This window comes from Dipodomys merriami, unplaced genomic scaffold (assembly GCF_024711535.1).
Source record: "Dipodomys merriami isolate MVZ:Mamm:240054 unplaced genomic scaffold, mDipMer1.0.p SCAF_3, whole genome shotgun sequence".
Lineage (NCBI taxonomy): Eukaryota > Metazoa > Chordata > Mammalia > Rodentia > Heteromyidae > Dipodomys > Dipodomys merriami.
In genome coordinates, this window is record NW_027204492.1 from 93,519,743 (window position 1) to 93,538,588 (window position 18,846).

The 18,846-nt window shown below is 44.3% G+C and overlaps 1 protein-coding gene across 6 annotated transcripts in view; it reads left to right on the forward strand.

Annotated features, from left to right (window-relative positions):
* Bcor (BCL6 corepressor) overlaps nt 1–8,712 on the forward strand; it is a 130,070-nt gene extending 121,358 nt beyond the window's left edge. For all 6 annotated transcript variants that reach the window (XM_070040628.1, XM_070040626.1, XM_070040630.1 and 3 more), the window contains 5 exons: nt 4,059–4,225; nt 5,370–5,515; nt 6,336–6,413; nt 6,630–6,786; nt 8,102–8,712. In XM_070040628.1, coding sequence (XP_069896729.1) covers nt 4,059–4,225; nt 5,370–5,515; nt 6,336–6,413; nt 6,630–6,786; nt 8,102–8,393 — 840 coding nt within the window. In that variant the 3' untranslated portion in view covers nt 8,394–8,712. The remainder of the gene's footprint in view (nt 1–4,058; nt 4,226–5,369; nt 5,516–6,335; nt 6,414–6,629; nt 6,787–8,101) is intronic.
* The last annotated feature ends 10,134 nt before the right edge of the window (nt 8,713–18,846 follow it).

Sequence of the window (18,846 nt, forward strand, 5' to 3'; positions counted from 1 at the left end):
CTTCTTGTCGGTTGAAATAGTGATGTAATAGCCCACAAGGAAATGGCTTTTTTTTTTTTTTTTAATGCTGGCATCAGCCCCCTAGAAGTTGGCTGGTGAAAACAGCAAGCTGAGTGTGGAGGTATGAAGCTGAGGAGCACCACAGTGGAGGGCCCAGGCTGGCCTGTGCCAAAGCTAGGGCTGGTAGGGTTTGTCAGGAGCCCTGGCTCCCACATGCCTTGACTACTGCTTGCCCATTGTGTCTCTTCCTGGTGGGATGACTGAGCCTCTGGCTTTCTCCCCTTGACCCTGAGTTCAGCCCCGAAGCATGGCTGTGAGGTAGGAATTTGAAGTCAAGTCTTACCTCTGAGACTAGGAGTGTGTTTTGGGTTCTACACGCTCTTGTTTGTTTGAGCCAACATGCCCTTTTGCGATCACTGGATTATTTTAGAGAGACTCACTGGACGAATTTAGGAATTAGCTTGGTTATTTGTGGATCAACTCCAAGTGGCAGCCGGTTGTTTCTGCACTAGCTGAGAGCAGCAGCTACTACCTAGGAGAACAAGGTAGCTGTGGGGGACTGGAGTCATTTCCTCTCTCAAGCAGCAGGGCTGTCCAGCACTGATGTCCAGCAAGTTCTGGAGTTCTGAGGAGAGGGAGGAAGGACCTCCTAGAGCTCTTCTGTCAGTCTGGCCTTTGATCTTGGTATGTTTCTACCCAACTCACACCTTTATGACCAGAGAAGGCAAGAGTTAGGAGACCTCCTACATTCACCCATACCCCCAGACCTGATGAGTCCTCATAAGAAACCCAGATGGTGGATCTGAAGCCTGAACCAAGGAACACTTGATCCCACTCTTTTTTAAGTTAAAAGTCTTTGGCTCAAGCCTATATAATCTTAGCTACTCAGAAGGCTGAGGTCTAAGGATCTTCAACTAATGACTAAAAAGTTGAAAGTGGAGCTGTGGCTCAAGTAGTAAAGCCCTATCCTTGAGTAAAACAAACAAACAAAAAAGCTCAGGGATAGTGCCCAGGCCCTGAGTTCAAGGCCCTAGACCCCCACTTAGGGAAAAAAAGAAAAAAGAAAAGAAAAAGAATGACTTTCTTCATCCCATCCCCCCAACTCTTTCAAGTGTAAATTCCACAGGTCAGCAGTTTCCCTGCAGAATGTTTTAACTACTTGATAAAGCTTTTCTCTGCAAATCCAACTTCCTGGGATTTCTTTAAGTAGAATTTAAAATGTTGGTATGGGGGGGGCCATTCAGTGTGGCAATCCAAACCTTTTAAAGTAAAGGACAATGTGCCTTCCCTATTTGCCTGTGCCATTGAATGCATAGCTTTCGAGAAAGTTTTCCAGAAGTTAGGCTTTGCCATTGTTTCCTGTTTGGCTAAAGATACCACGGCAATAAAAAAGCTATCCCTGTCTCAGCTTTGTTTCCTGTTACTCATGAAGGCTTAAAACATCTTCTCTCTTCAGATGTGCCTGAACCAGATGCCCAGCCACCCTCACCTTCCCCTCCTGTTAAAGAGGCTTCTGTTTCTGACGCTAAATTGCCAGTGTGCAACCACATGCTTGTGCATTTAGTGGTGATGGTTAAATTTTCTATGAATTGAATAAATCATGTTTTTAAAAAAGTTAATGAGGCATTTAATTAATTAACAATGTCGGGTTTATGGCCTTTATGGTTACATTTTGCAGTTAATGGCATTGGGCTTATAGCTGCTTAACAGAGAATTGTCCAAGAAAAACAGTTTGATTTTTGTTTGGGAATGGTTGGGGTGCCCTTCAAACGCTCCCATTTCTGGCATAGGAAATAAACCAGGAAATCTGTGAGGTAAATGGCACATCTTCACCAGTGTCTTTGATGGTGACAGCAAAGAAGAGTATATTCAGCCCACTTGATCCCCAAAGAGAGCATCCGACGGATGATTGCCCACGGCTGGATCAAAACCCCTCCAGCCAGAGCCCTCCTGGGGCCCTTTGAATCCCCCCAGCAGAGCAGGCACCAAACTTCATGTGGCTTGAGGAACTTTAACCAATCTGGGCCTCAATTTCTCCAAGTGTTACATGCCAGGCCGCCCACTGTTTTTGCATGCTGTCTCCTAGGCCACTGGGGAATCAATTGAGACATTCCCTGCTGGGAGGGGGGCTTGCAAGGAATGAGTCAAGTGTTAGCAATGCAGCTGAGTTAAGCCGGACCATGGCAAAGCGTCTCACCTGGTTGTAGGGTTATTCCTGCCCCTTGTGCCATTTCTCCAGGAGAAGAGAGAGTTGACTGACTCTTGGTGCTTTGACATCCTTTCATTTCTAGGTTCCCTCACATCAGCCCTAGCAGCAATGAAGTTTCCCAGGTGAGGGCCATAATTGTCAGAACAAATAAACCCTGGGTTGAGAGGACACCAGGCAGGCCGTCGGGATCCGAGTAAATTGATCTGTGCACAGCAGTCTGGTGGTGCTTTAGAGCTGATCCCAGAGTCACGTGACAGGGTTTCTCCCTGGCTGGGGCACACAACTCATTAGCTTGAAGCCGTCCACTCGAGTCTGGCTAGTGAGGGCCTATGAAAAGAGCAGCGGCTTCATGCGGTATCCTGGATACCGGTGCTCAGGGCAGGTGGCCTGGGGGCGCAGAGGATTGTGAGATTTCTTGCAGGTTAGGACCTGAAGGAAGAAGCACTGTGGGCATGCCTTCGCTCTTCCTTCCCTTGTTTTGGAAGGCAGCTGCCGTAGATCTGAAACTACAGGGTTTGGCCAACCAGGTTTTACTGGCATGCAGCTTTAAGGTTCATGGGGGTGGGGGGGGGGATATATAGAACATTCTAGTTAGAAAACCAGGTGAGTGCTCACCTTTGACTGAACCTTCCTAGAAAAGGGCATGGGTTTCTCAGAAGCACTGCATTTCTCTGGGGTGGCCAGAGAAAGCCCTATTTTAGATCTAACTGATGAATTACCTAAGAGTTGTCAGGAAGGATGGCCACTGGGATGCCCCTTTTCCCTGGTGGGCCACCCACACTCTGCCCATCCTGTTGTCTGGGAACCCAGCAGCTCTCTGCTGGGCGCGACTCAAGAGGCAAATGGTGTCGCTTGTTTTCTAGTGGCAGATACTGTGCTGTGTGTTTGAAAACTTTCTTAATCAAGGTAATAAAACATTGAATAAATTACTGTTCTGCTTACGGGAGCAGTTCATATTAATATTTTAGCACGCCAAAGAAATAAGATTAATAACAGTGGTTCTGTGCACTGTTGACACAACACGTTCTACAAAGGGAGCAGGGTAGGCTTGTTTCATGTTGTTCTTACGATGTGTAGGTCAAAAGATGTAGTCTATCGGTTTTCTGTCATTATTGTAAGGCTATTCTATTGATTCAGCCCCAACATGAGTTCTGTTGTCTTTCCTTTTCCTTTTTCCATACTGGGGATGGAATCTAGATACCTTTGCAGGCCAAGGGCTCTACCCCTGAGTTACATCCCTAGTCCTCTTTTGGTGATGGTATTATTTGGTATATAAAAAGCATGTGAACCCTAGGAATCACACAAGTCTTGCAGCCCAGGCTTCAGCTCCTGGACTTTGCAAGGGTTCGTCTACTCTTAATTGAGGATGGTTCTTTGGCTCATTCAGTCCCTCACCTGCCATTGGTTGTCCCTCCCTTGATCTAAACCTGTATCATCATCTACTACTACTTACTGAATGACCTCATGAAGTGAGAATGCTCTGGTTCTTTGAAATAGCTATAGCCAAATTCCTCTTTCCACCCTGTGCCAGGCACAAGCTCTCAACTTGTACCCTCTCAACAGCTTTGTGTGGGCTCTGGGAGTTCCCTAGAGCAGAGAGGAGGTTGGGACAAGTTGAAGCATAACTTACTCAGGGCCAGTCAGCTGGGGCAGCATGTCAGCTTTCAAAACACAGTCACCAACCTGCCGAGCCCCGTCCCTATCAACAAGCCTTTTACGTTCCGTGTCCATCCCGAAGGCATTTGCTGGCTGTTGGTGTCTGAGGATATATGTTTAGAACCATATGAAGAAGTCCCGCTCATGATGTCACCGTGTGGTGATCTGATGGTTTCCTGTCCCCTCCTTGCAGGAAGTGGTCTTGTACTGCCTGGAGAACAAGATTTGCGATGTGAATCATCGTGACAACGCAGGTTACTGTGCCCTGCATGAAGCTTGTGCTAGGGGGTGGCTCAACATTGTTCGCCACCTCCTTGAATATGGCGCTGATGTCAACTGCAGTGCTCAGGATGGAACAAGGTCAGTGGAATCTTGCTCTCAGCAGGGCCATGCTGGGGCCAGGAGTTCTCGGGTATGTGGGAACCCCAGGAAGAAAGAGTGAACTAACTCAGTTCTAGAATGTTCCAACACAGACCTTGCTGGCAAAGTTCCCACCCAATCTGAGCCAGTCCTGCAGTGTTCCTCTGAAAGGACCATTGCCTTTTTAGACCCCTAGATGGTCATCTATGAAGTCACCGTTGTATTTTAAACAGTGAACTGCAAGTCCCAGGAATTCAGCGGGCCAACTTTACTATTAGAGACCCCATCCAAATCAGCATACACATTTTTCCTGGTGTGTGAGAGGATGCCAGCAAGGGGAACTTACAGTTAGGAGAAGGTTAGGAGAATCCTAATGGTTGTGAGAATAGCTAAATGGAAATGTTTTGGGTCTTTCATGCTTTGCTAACAGTATTACCTTGGGATGGAGCTATGCAAAAAGGGGTTCGGGTGTGCTCTTTGCAGAGGCTTCCAGGCAGAAGGTTATTATGGATTTGTGTGGGGCTCTGGAATGGGGGCCAGTCAAATCTTTCGTACCTAGTTTCTTCTCTTCAAGAAATCAGAGGTGCCAAGCACCAGTGGCTCACACCTGTAATCCTACTTACTCAGGAGGCTGAGATCTGAGGATCACGGTTCCAAGCCAGCCCAGGCCTTGAGTTCAAGCCTCACAACTGACATAAAAACAAATAAGATCAGAAGTTGCTTGCTTCCCCCCACACTTTACTCCCCCCCCCCCCCCGCTTTTTCCACTGACTTCCATAATTATGAAATGTCTACTCCCTGTAAGTTCCCTTCTCATGATCTGTTACTACCTACTTAAGTTCATTGAAAATACTTTCATTTCATAGTCAAGTTCCTCCTTAAGGACCAGGAATAAGATGAATGTGGCTTTGGGACTTGAGCCTAAAAATTCCCTTCACCTGTCCTGTAGAATTAGGTGTCCAGATCGCCGAGTGCTGGGGTGCTTGACCCTGCACCTGTCACTGCCCTCCTGTCCACAAAGGACATCTGAGTGAAATGGTACACTCAGGAGTTCGGTATACATGTTACCCATAGACTCCATTTGTGCCTATTACTGCACCAGGCCACCAGCTCAAACTTAACGCTATTGTGCATCTCTTCCCAGGCCTCTGCATGATGCTGTGGAGAATGATCACTTGGAGATTGTACGCTTGCTTCTTTCCTATGGTGCTGATCCTACTTTGGCTACTTACTCAGGTAGAACCATCATGAAAATGACCCACAGCGAACTTATGGAAAAGTTTTTAACAGGTAAGACAACATCCAGGGAACGGTCTTATCCAAAAGTTTAACTGACTGGAGCAACTTAGATTGGAGGTTAGGGTGTGTGTGTGAAGATCTATGGGAGAGTTCTTACCCAGCCTGTGATGAATACTGGCAGTCAGTTCTCTGGCAGCCCACAAGAAGAAAACATGTCTGTCCCTTCAGGCGCTAAATGATTTTGTAGCCTTATACAGCCTGGTCATTCCCCCACTCCTACTTTAGGACAATTGCCAGGAATTTGACTTTTTGTGTGGTATAGCCCTATTCTACTGAAGCTAGTTGATATCTTCATGATAATGTTTTAAAAGATTTCTAATGGGTGTTTGCATTTTCGATCAATGCAGTTTGCACCTATACCACAAGTCCACATGAAACAACCTGAGCTTCCCATTCTTAAACTTGCTTGGCAGTTCTGTGGTGTTTGGTCATAGGATATCCTGTCTTCTAAGCTCTGGGCATTACCAGATCCTTCAAGCAGTAGCCCAAATCTTCATAAGTGTACTGGTTTGGGAGTTAAATTCCTTTTATCAGATAGTTGCTGGCAAACTATGCCACCAACTCATTCTCCACTCACTTTCATTTTACCTTAACTTGTCCTTTATAAGAGGAGTAGTGTAGTGTACCAGAGAATACATACATAAAGTACAGTGCCACTTTGGTTTTGTATGTGAAAAGATGTTTGGTTTTGTATAAGAAAAGATGTTGATGGATCATCATGGCCACCATGGTCATGAATTTGTAGGAAAAAAAGCCAATGGGATCTTAGGTAAACTTCATCTTGTTCCCCCGCCTCCCTCTTTCTCTGTAGATTATTTAAATGACTTACAAGGTCAAACTGAAGATGACTCCAGTGGCGCTTGGGAGTTTTATGGCAGCTCTGTGTGTGGTAAGCAGCACTGTTGGGGTAGTGGGGAGTAGAGCAGGTTGGAACAAACCATTCTGTCTGCTGGGTGAGGAAGGTGGGTGGTGGGTACTAGAAACAAGTCTCAGTTGGGAAAGGATCCTCTTAGAGTTCCCCCTTTATTTGTTGTTGGATATATGGATTGAAGTTGAAGTCCTGCCATAGCTTACCTATTCCTCTCTCCTGTGTGCCCTATATTAGAACCAGATGATGAAAGTGGATATGATGTTTTAGCAAACCCCCCAGGACCAGAAGACCCGGATGATGATGATGATTCCTACAGTGACATGTTTGAATTTGAGTTTTCAGAAAGCCCCCTCTTGCCATGTTATAACATCCAAGTATCCGTCGCTCAGGGGTAAGAATGGCTGCTCTTGGGGTGGCAAGAGTTAGAAACACCCTTTAAGCATATGAGGATGGGAGGTTGAATTCTATTCTTTTCCCTTTCTTTTCCTCCCCTCCCCTCCCTCCCCTCCCCTCCCCTCCCCTCTTCTCTTTCTTTTTTCCTTCCTTCCTTCCTTCCTTCCTTCCTTCCTTCCTTCCTTCCTTTCTTTCTTTCTTTCTTTCTTTCTTTCTTTCTTTCTTTCTTTCTTTCTTTCTTTCTTTCTTTCTCCCTTTTTTCCTTTCTTGGTAAATTAATTGTAGATTTAGCCTTCCTTTCTTTCTTCCTTGCCTTCCTACCTGCCTTTCTGCCTTCTTGTCTTCCTGCCTTCCTTCTCTCTCTCCTTCCTTTTTCTTTTTTCCTTCTCTCCCTCTCATCTCTCTCTCTTTCTTTCTCTCTCTTACTGTTTAGATGTAAAGAGACTTCAATTCTGTAAGTCAGGTTATCAGTACAATGCTTCTTGATGAATATCACCCCTTTCATCATCGTTCTCCCCATTTTTCCCCCTCCCACACAAACAGCACAAAACGTGGTAGACCTTTTCTTTTTTAAAAAAAAAAAAAAAAAGCCTATCTGCTTGACTATATCTACTAGGGTTGTGGATGGGGCACAGCATGGTATAAACTGCCCTCTCCAAAGACAGGCTCAAGTCACTCTCTAAAGCCCTGAGGGCATTGAAGTCAGTAGCTACAATTTAACAGAAGACTCACTATCTTGAACATGTATGCCTTTCCAGTGACAGGAATCATAAGGTGTGGCAGGTTGAACAGAAGGAATGTAACACCTTCTTTCTTCAGTGTCACTACCCCCAAAGAATTGGCTGATGGGGTGGAAATGTAGGAAAAGAAAGGAGAAATGGTATTGTATGCTTATGCTCTCTTAGTGAGGGTCCCAGAAGAGGTCAAAGAGGTAGGGGTTCAGAGTTAATCTTCCCTCACTGATTACAGGGGAGACATGTGAGTTGTGGCCAAATCTGGAGGAGCAGGATATACTTTATTCATTTCCATTAGCAATCAGAGTGATGGGTCTTGTACCAATGGTTTTCCCTAGTGAGTGTTCTCTCTAAAACCAGATGTGTCTGAGTTTTGCAGCTGTAAGTACTCTGCCTCCCCTTTGAAGGGGACAGCAGTGGGAGAATAAGTATGATGAGAACAGCGGTGGGTAAGAGCACACAGGGAGGAAACCAGATTGAAACTTAACCACTAGCAACTAGTCAGGGTATGGTAGTTAATAATTGGGAGCACTTTTTACTCTGCCAGGAACCTAAGCCACTCCCCTTTCAATTTTGTAGGCCACGAAACTGGCTACTGCTTTCAGATGTGCTGAAAAAGTTGAAAATGTCCTCTCGCATATTCCGCTGCAATTTTCCCAGTATGGAAATTGTCACCATCGCAGAGGCGGAGTTTTACCGTCAGGTTTCTACAAGTCTCTTATTCTCTTGCTCCAAAGACCTGGAAGCCTTCAACCCTGAAAGCAAGGAGCTGTTAGATCTTGTGGAATTCACAAATGAGCTCCAGACACTGCTGGGCTCCACCATGGAGTGGCTCCACCCCAATGGCTCAACCTCAGAAGACTACTGGTGAGCGCACCAGCCCCGCCCCACCCCCACCCCCACCCCACTGTGTACAGTGTGTTATAGTGTTAATCCTTGTGCATATGTGTCATAATACGACTATTTCTGTAAAGAAAGGACACTATTACATATGAAAATATCTCTTCTTTATATAAGAGAAATTACTCCAGTCAGAAGAACTTAGAAACCCATTGTTTTCTTTTTAAACTTTTACGTCAGTTTTTACAAAATTATAATGTTCTTTTACTTTTCAATGCACACGTGCTTTGAGATATGTATGTTTGTTTTTACTTGGAACATTTGTTTCTTTTCTTTCTTAAGGAGAAAAATGGAGCTCCACACTTTGATGTAATTTCATACAAAGCTCTGGTGACAGAGACCCTAAACTGTAATGTGTGCTCAGAACCGTGTGGTTGGTTGTGGGAGCGAATTCGGTGAAGGCATTTGTGGTAGTGTACTTTTATGTTTTGTTTACAGAGTACCTGCTTGGGCCAGGTAAATGCTATTGGATGTAATCCAGTAGTGTGTAATATAAATTCAAACCATGTCCACACACAACAACTAATTGTATGAAACTTTTATATCCTAATTTAAAAGCTGTGAAATTACTTTTCACGCATCAAACCGGATTGTTTATATGTTTAAACATTTTATGCTCTTATTTAAAGAAGACTTTGAGCTATTTTTTTCTGTACCCTGTAAAATATTGAAAACTAACATAATATGTTGAGGTTGCTTGAAAAATGTACATAAAACTAAAATTTTCTGAATTGTGTGTTTATGTTTGAAATCTGTGTTTTAACTTTGTAAGTAAATTCTCTGCCTTTGTATTTATATTTTACAAAAATTTTCTTAAAAGGCAATAAACCTGTTGAGGAAAGAGAAAATTGAAGTACTTGGTTTCCTATGTATTCCCAAAGCATTATCGTTCACACTGGTTTCTTTTCAATATGAATTCCCTATGGGTAACTTACAAACAAGTTACTCTCTATAAACCAAAGCAAACTAGAGGATTCCAGAGGAATTATGCTCAGAATAGGATTTGAAGTCTTACTCTAAGAAGCCAATTCTTACACATACGTGTGTTTTCTTACCCTAGGTTCTGGGGAGAAACCCAGGACCTCACGTTTGAGGCAAGTGTTCTACCAGTGAGAGCCATACACCTTGTCCTTCCCTCTTTTTGAGATAGGATCTCTAGGTTGTCCATATGGGTGGGCTCTGACACAACCTTACACCCCCTAGTTGGGATTGCAGGCTGTACCACCATGCCTGTCTTTCTAACTCTTCAGTTCTCTGTCCTTAAGAGCTTTTTCTCGAGACACTGCATTTATTGTCATTTAACTTCATCTAGGCTTTCTTTTGCCTTGCTACCTTAAGCTTGTTAGCAAGGTCTATAATTAAACCTCCTTACTGCTTTTACTTTTTCGAGAAGAATCTTTTTTTGAGTACTGTCAATTGCTTCTTCCATCCCCCATTCTTTTTACATCTGTCCTTTACTGCAAAGCCTTAAGCTGAAAACTACCTGACTCCCTTGCAGCTAGGTTTAATCTCTAGTACTGAAAGAAAGGGGGAAGGGGACCTGCTAGCTAGTACTAGACCAGCATTTCAGCAGGTGGTCATCAGTTTTGCAGGTGATGAGATATAATACCAGTTATGGCGGAAGCCGGCTTCTAATCCTGGATGACAACCTTAGCAGATTGTTCTTCAAACTCAAGATGCCAAAGTTGTCCCTCAATTGTTCCTCTAACTCTTTTTCCAAAGGCCCCATAAACTATGTCAACAGCCATTTGTGCTCAGCATGCACATGGAACACAGGGTGGAATGGGGCAGCCAGGTGAAGGTATGCTGTGTGTGTGAGGGAGACACCTGCAAATTCTGAAGCCTTGTAGGAAAGAAAAGCAAGACATGGTTAGGAATGGGGAAATCCGGCATGCTTATGAGGGTTTAGTGAAATTCAGAGTGTATGTTAGGGGAAAAAAAAGACAGAAAGCCTATTTAATTTCTCTCATTAGTAAAAAAACCAAAAATGCCAGGGGCTAGTTGCTCATGCTCATAATCCTAGCTACTCAATAGTCTGGGATCTAAGGATCATAGTTCAAAACCAGCTTAGACAGGAAAGTCCATGAGACTCTTACCTCTAATTAACCACCAAAAAGCCAGAAGTGGAGCCGTGAATCAAGTGATAAGGCACCAGCCTTGAGTGAAAAAGCTAACGGATAACCCTAGGCCCTGAGTTCAAGTCTCAGTACACCAGTACACACAGAGACAAAGACACACACACACACACACACACACATACACACACATTCTTTAAGAAAAGAACAAAAGCCAGACACTGGTTCCTCACTCCTGTAACCCTACCTACCCAGGAGGCTGAAATCTGAGGGTCTGATTCAAAGCCAGCCCAAGCAGGAAAGTCTCTGAGATTCCAATAAACTAGTAAGGAAAAGCCGGAAGTGGCATTGTAGCTCAAGTGGTAGAGCACTAGCCTTGAGCACAAAGAGGCCCCAGGCCCTGAATGCTAGCCCCAACAACAAAATTCCAGAAATACAGAAGTTCTTGTGAGGCAGTACCAGCACCCCTCCCCTACCGTACTGCAAACCACTGTTAATAGTTGACTCAAGGTTGTGGGAAATAGCTTTGTGAGGAAGAGCTGAGGGGTATAGATGAGATCACCATGGCTAAGCCCAGTGAAGCTCCCCAGGTGAGCAGAAGCGGTCACAGGTATATACCTGTGGTGGGGGTAGCATTCATTTTGGCCAGTAGAGGACTAGGTGTAAGCAGCCAGTAATATGTAAATTCTAGAACCAGAAAAAGAATGTCTGTAGTCCTATCTATTCATGAGGACAAGGCAGGAAGATTGTTTGAACCCAGGAGTTAGAGGTCAGCCTAAGTAACAAGACCTTGTCTCCAAGAGACAAACAAAAAACATGTGAAAGCCTAGAATTTTCTTTTTTTTTTTTTTTTTGGGTCCGGTCGTGGGGCCTGAACTCTGGGCCTGGGCGCTGTCCCTCAGCTCTTCAGCTCAAGGCTAGCGCGTACCACTTCTGGCTTTTTTCTTATGTGGTGCTGAGGAATCGAACCCAGGGCCTCAGGCATGCAAGGCAAGCACTCTACCACTGAGCCAACTTCCCAGCCCCAAGCCTAGAATTTTCAAATCACATTTGTGGCTTGTCTTTTTTAAATTGCCTTGCTATGACTAGAACCCAATACCTTGCCCATACACTAACAGTTGCTTTCTACCCCGCTCACCCTTCCCCCCCCCCCCCCACTTGCTCTGGTTATTTTTTTTTCATTTGCCTTTTTTTTGGGGGGGGGGTCATGGAGCTTGAACTCAGAGCCTGGGCCCTGTCCTTGAATTTGCTCAAGATTAGCACTCAACCACTTTGAGGCACAGCTCCTCGTCTGGTGTTATGGTGGTTAATTGGAGATAATCTCATGGACTTTCCTTTCTGGGCTGGCTTTGAACCATCAACCTCACATCTCAGCCTCCTAAGTAGCTAGGATTACAGGCAGAAGCCACCAGGGCCCAGATTATTAGCACATTTTTATAAGAGTTTTATTGTGACATTTTCATTGTAACATGAGTAGAATGTCTCTTGCCCTCATCCTCCTTCTTGAAACAATTTCAACATGTTTCATTGTTTTCTTTTTATTCTTGCAAACAAACTGCTTCCATTATATTATTCTCATTCATCTTCCTTGTTAACCCAGCTCCCTCCTGCTGTTACCTACCTCCCTAACAGAGCCTGTTTTCCTTTCTGGTTATTTTGTTTGTTTTTAGCAATACCAGGGGTTGAATTCCTCAGGCCTCACATTTACTACCTGGTGCTGCACTGCTGAACCACACCTTCAGCCTTTGATCTGGTTTAGTTTTGAAATTAGGTCTTCCCAAGAGCCAGCCTGTACTTTGATCCTCCTATTTAGGCTTCCTGCTGTAGCTGGAATGACAGGCATGCTTCACCAATCCAACTATCAGTTGAGTTCTCTAGAACTTTTTCCCTGGGCTGGGAAGGTGGCTCAGTGGTAGAGTGCTTGCCTTGCATGCATGAGGCCCTGGGATCGATTCCTCAGCACCACATAAGCAGAAAAAGCCAGAAATGGCGCTATGACTCAAGTGCTAGAACACTAACCTTGAGCTAAAGAGCTGAGGGACAGTGCCCAGGCCCAGAGTTCAGGCCCCATGACCGGCCAAAACAAACAAACAAAAATATTTTTCCCTGAGTTTGCCTCAAATGTCAATCTAATCTCTGCCTCCCTCTTTTGTATTATAAGCATGTGCCACCCGTACTCTTTAAATGGTTAATAGTTTGTTTGCCCCCCTGCTCCGGCCCCCCTTACCTGGGTTTGATTTAAGAGTCTGAAAATTGTCCAGCTTGCTTGCTCAGCTGGTACTCTACCTTAAGCCATACCTCCAGTCTGACTTTTTTATTCCAGTCTTGGGGAGTGAACTCAGGGCATTGTCCCTGAACTTCTTTTGCTCAAGGCTAGCACTCTACCACTTGAGCCACAGTGCCACTTCTGGCTTTTTCTGTTTATGTGGTACTGAGGAATCAAACCTAGGGCTTCATGCATGCTGGGCGAGCACTCTACCACTAAGCCACATTCCTAGCCCCAGTCTGACTTTACTTATTTTCAAGAGGGACTCTCCAACAAGCTTTAAACGCTGATCTCAGCCTCCTGAATAGATAGGATTACAGGTGTGAGCCACCAGCACCTGACTGTTTCAATATTTTCAAAAGTAAATTAAGTAGAAATAGATGAACAAGAGCAAATACTTCATCTGCATATAAACAGGAACAAGTGAAACTTTGTATCACCTTGTTAAAATTACCACAAAAACAATTAGCCTAAGTAAATTCAAACCCAAATATTGGAATATAAATCCTTAGGGGAATATATTTTAGGGACAAAATAATTGTACCGATATCTTAAACTTTATTCAGCAGATCTCTTAGTAGGGTATGAAGATGTTCAGAGTCCTTTGTTTTGCTTTGTTGGGTTTTTGTTTGTTTGTATTCCTACTGGAACTGGGGCTTGAACTCAGGGCCTTGCACTATCACTTGGCTTTTTGCTCAACTCTGGCTCCCTACCACTTGAGTCATATCTCCAGTTCTCCATTTTGCAAGTTATTAATTGGAGATAGGAGTCTCTGATATGTCTGCCCAGGCTGGCTTTGAACCTTGATCCTCCATCTCAGCCTCCTCCTGGGGAGCTAAGATGACAGATGTGAACCACCAGCTCGTAGCTAAAGGTACTAAGACTATGACAAAATCAGAAAGCCTGAGATCTGGCAATGCCACTCCCCCCAGCTCCAATCCAACTCCAAGCTCAGAGTTTGGATTTGAAACTGGTTGGAGAGCGGGAGATGGGGCTCTTCTCACTTTGAAGACATTCTGCTTCTAGTGCTTTTTGGTTTGCTGATCAGAAGTTTTCCTAAGGATGAATCATTAGCCAGGTCTCTCTACCTGAGTGGGTAGCGCAGGTCTTTAAGCTCCTGCAGCCAGCAGCTGGAAGCAAGCTCCTGGTGAATTGCTGAGCCAGCAAATGAAGGTGCCAGGTTGGCCTGGGGAGAACCCTGTGCTCCACTCTCTAGTCAGTCCACATCTTGTTCACCCAGAGGCCACACTTTCTGCTGGCTGTCTCCACTAGTAACTGACACTCATCCTAGCTGGATATGAGGTGACTTTGGCTGAAGAACCCCTTGGCCAGATGCCAGTGTATTATGCTTGTAATCCCAGCTACTCAGGAGGCTGAGATCTGAGCATCACAGTTCAAAGCCAGCCTGGGCTGGAAAGTCCGTGAGACTCTCATCTCCAATTAACCACCAGAAATGGCACTGTGGCTCAAAGTGGTAGAGCACTAGCCTTGAGCAGAAGAGCTCAGGGACAGCACCCAGACCCTGACTGAGTTCAAGCCCCATGACTGACCAAAATTATAAAGGTAAAAACATGAACAAAACAAATTTTAAAAAACACCCCTCCTTGTTCTGGCTGATCTTTCTTAGAACTAAGTTGCCTGTCCTTTGGGCTTTCTTTTTTTTTGGGGGGGAGGCTTTCTTTACTGTTCTTTCCTTCTTTCCTTCCTTCCACACTAGAGGAACATCCTGCTCTGCAGCTTCTGCCTGCCTTTTCTGACCCTTCCCCAATGGACCCCTTACCTGCCTAAGACAATCTTGCCTTCGCTTCTTAGCCATTCCCAACATACCCAGTGTCCCTCTACCCCATTCCCAGAGGAAGCTACTGTTTTCCCTGTGTGTATGTCTACTAAAAGGAGGCAGAAGAACTGAAGAAAGGAAAAGATGTGGTGGAGGTGGGTGCTCAGGGTGGGGCAGGGAAGACTGCTGTGGAGAGGTGTTCTTGAGCAGGATGAGTGGATAAATAATTGGCTTAGAGCGTGACAATGGGATGTATGCTAGCTGCACCAATCAAGACAGATAAATGTCACAAACATAACATCGACCAAAAATAGAAGGCAAATTGCACAAGAATATGTATAATATGACACGGTTCTAGAAAGCTTAAAAATAGGCAAAATACCATGTTATATTCTTAATGGGTTTCTGATGAGTAAACATCTAAAAACAAGAATGATTCAGCCTAGCACTGGTGGCTCATGCCTGTAATTCTAGCTATTCAAAAAGGCTGAGATCTGAGGGTCACAGTTTGAAGCTAACCCTGGACCGGAAAGTCTCTGAGACTCTAACTCCAATCAAGCACCAAAAAGCCAGAAGTGGAGCTGTGGCTCAAGTGGCAGGGGGGTCAGCCTTGAGGGGAAATACTAAAGGACAGTGAACAGGCCCTGAGATCAGGCTCCATATTAGTATAAAAAAATATTTTTAAAAAGAGTACATATAAAAGCCAGAGTATTAGTTCAATCTGAGTCAGTGAAGGGAAGAGTTAATAGAAAGGAGAAAGGAAGAGAACAGATGTGGTACGAGTAAATTGTTTGAATGTATGAAAATAGAACAATGAAACCTGTTGAAATTACTTTAGAATGGGGGAAGGAGGAGTTATAGAGGGAGTGAGATTGGAATACATTGTACAAATGAGTAGAACTGTCATAATGAAATCAAGAAATCCCCCCTCTATGACTAAAGTATGCTAATCAAAAGAGAAGCAGAGTCTGGCACCAGTGGCTCATACCTGTAATCCTAGCTACTCAGGAGGCTGAGCTCTGAGGATGGTAGTTTGAAGTCAGCCCAGGAAGAAAGTCCATGAGATTCTTATCTCCAATTAACCACCAAAAAAAAAAAAAACAGAAGTGGAGCTATGTCTCAAGTGGTAGAATGCCAGCCTCGAGCAGAAAAGCTCAGAGACAGTGACCAGTCCCTGAGTTCAAGCCCCAGGACTGGCACCAAAAGAAAGAGAAAAAGAATAAAATACAAATGAATGAATGAATAGAAAAAAAAAAGAGAAGATGATAGGCAGGAAGAAGGATGGAGAGAGGAGGGAAGAATATGAAAAAGGAAAAGCAGAAAATGCCAACCAAAGGTATGAACGTTGGAACTAGACGCTTCTTTGACTGTAGCTTATGTCTGCTACTTAAAATAATAGAAGTAAACAAATTTCTGGTGTCCTGACCCAGCTTTTGTCTCTAATCCTAAAAGGAGAATTATGAATTTTCCATCATTTATTATCTGCCTGGCTTCCATCTTCAAGGTTAGTGGCTTGGCCCAGCAAATGGGAAGCAGCTCTGAGGCTTAACATCTGCTCTTTCCATCCTCTCCCCAACTCTGTTGCATTTGCCATCACTAACTCCATTTCACAGCTGTGGGCTAAAAGAGTGGGCCTGGGGAAGGCCAAGTCTGAAGGCTCCCAAGTTGACCTAATTACTCTATGGAACCCCTTGATCTCAGTGCCCCAGAATTGAGCAATTCTCATGGTCTACTCCCTAAGGTCAGAAGATGTCTGCTTTTTGTTGTTGTTGGTCATGGACCTTGAATTCAGGGCCTGGGCACTATCCCTGAGCTTTTGCACTTAAGGCTGATGGTCTACCACTTTGAGCCACAGCATCACTTACAGTTTTCTAGTGGTTCATTGGAGATGAGTCAGAAATTTTCCTGCCCGGCCAAGCTTTGAACTGCAATCCTCAGATCTCAGCTTCTTGAGTAGCTAGGATTACAGGTATGACTGACTGGTGCTTGGCAGATGACTGCTTCTTACATGTGCAATGTTGCTGCTGTCCCCCCTCCCCCTCCCTGGCCACTCCAAGTACTTGAATTCAGAACCTGGGCACTGTCCCTTAGCTTTTGTATTCCAGGCTGGCACTCTACCACTTGATCTATAGCTCCACTTGTGAATTTTAGCCAGTCAATTGGAGATAAAAGTCTAATGAACATTCTTGCCCGGGCTAATTTTGAATAGTGATCCTCAGATCTCAGCTTCCTAAGTAGCTAAGATTACAAGTGTGAGCCACCAGTAACTGGATGATGGTCACTTCTTGCATGTGCAATATGGTCTGATTTTTGAGTATATAAATTTAGTCAAAGAATAGGCTTGTAGCTGGGTGCCAGTAGTTAATTCATGCCTATAATCCTAGCTACTCAGAAAGCTGAGAGCTGAGGATTATGGTGCAAAGCCAGCCTAGGCAGGGAAGTCTGTGAAACTCTTATCTCTAATAAACTACTCAGGAAAGGCTGGAAGTGGCATTGTGGATCAAGTGCTAGAGCATTAGCCTTGAACACAAAGAGGCCCAGGCTCTGAGCTCAAGTCTCAGGACATGAAAAAGAAAGAAAGAAAGAAAGAAAGAAAGAAAGAAAGAAAGAAAGAAAGAAAGAAAGAAAGAAAGAAAGAAAGAAAGAAAGAAAGAAAAGAATAAGCTTGCAAAGACTTGAAAAGAGGCAAGGATGGTTTGAGCCTTTCCCTATAGTCATCTGTTTCCTTCCTCCTCTTTCAATCCCTTCTATCCCTCTTGCCATTACAATGGCTGAATAAAAGTTAATGCAAGTCTTCTTGGCATTCTCTGTACAAGAGCAGATGTACCAACCAATGGAAAGGAGTAGAAGAACCCCAAAATGAGCCCTTACTGATAATAGTCAGCTGATTTTGACAAAGGTTCTAAGACTATTCAATGGGGGAAAAGAATAGTCTGTCTTTCACAAGAAATGCTAGGCCACCTCTATCCAAACTCACATAAAGTTAGACCCCTATCTCACACCATCTATAAAAATTAGCTGGAAGCTGGTGGCTCATCCCTGTAATCCTAGCTACTCAGGAGGATGGGATCTGAGGATCATGGTTCAAAGCCAGCCTGGATAGGAAAGTCGGTGAGACTCTTACCAACAGAAAAGCTGGAAGTGGAGCTGTAGCTCAAGTGGTAGAGCACTAGCCTTGAGCAAAAAAGTTCAGGGACAGGCCCTGAGTTCAAATGTCAGGATCAGCGCACGTGCATGCACACATACACACACACAATTATCTCAACGTTGGGCACTAGTGGCTCACACATGTAATCTTAGCTAATCAGGAAATTGAGATCTGAGGATCAAGGTTCAAAGCTAGTCCAGGCAAGAAAGACAGGAGCAATTAACTACCAAAAAGCCAGAACTGGAGGCATAGCTCAAGAGGCAGGGGTCTCGCCTTGAGCAAGAAAGCCAAGTGAGAATCTGAGGCTCCAAGTTTAAGCCCCAGTACTGGCACATACACACACATGCGCATGCACACAGTTAAGAACAGGAAACTCTGAGGAAAATTTTGGAGCAAGTTTTGACTTAGGCAATAGTTTTTTTGTTATGACACTAAAAGTACAAGAAACCAAAGAAAAAATAAACAACATTCTCAAAATTAAATTTTTTTTGTTACATGTACTACCAAGAAAGTGAAAGGATGAGCCACAAAATGACAGAAAATATTTTATAAATTATGTCTCTGATAAGAAGCTTGAATCTAAAATATATTAGAAAGTCATACAACTCATTTAAAAAAAAATTAGGGCTACGGCTGGGTACTTGCTGGTGACTTCTGCCTATAATCTTAGCTACTCTGGAAGCTGAGATTCGAAGACAGACGTTTGAAGCCAATCCAGACAGCAAAGTCCCTGAGACGCTTATCTCCAATTAACCACAAAAAGCCAGAAGTGGAGCTGTGTTTCAGGTGGTAGAGCGCTGGCCTTGAATGAAAAAGGTCAGGAACAGTGCCCAGGCCTAGAGCTCAAGCCCCAGGATTGACATATAAATAAATTAATTAATTTAAAAAAAAAAAAAAGCTGGCCAGGTGCTGTTGGCTCGCTCACACCTGTAATCCTAGCTACTCAGGAGGGTGAGATCTGAGGATCACAGTTCAAAGCCAGTCTGGGCAGAAAGTCCCTATGAGTCTCTTATCTCCAATTAACCACTCAAAACTCAGAAGTAGAGCTGTGGCTCAAAGTGGTAGAGACCTAGCCTTGAGCAAAAGAGTTCAAAGATGTGCCCAGGCCCTGAGTTCAAGCCCCACAATAACTGTCCCTCCCCCTCCCCCAAAAAGGGA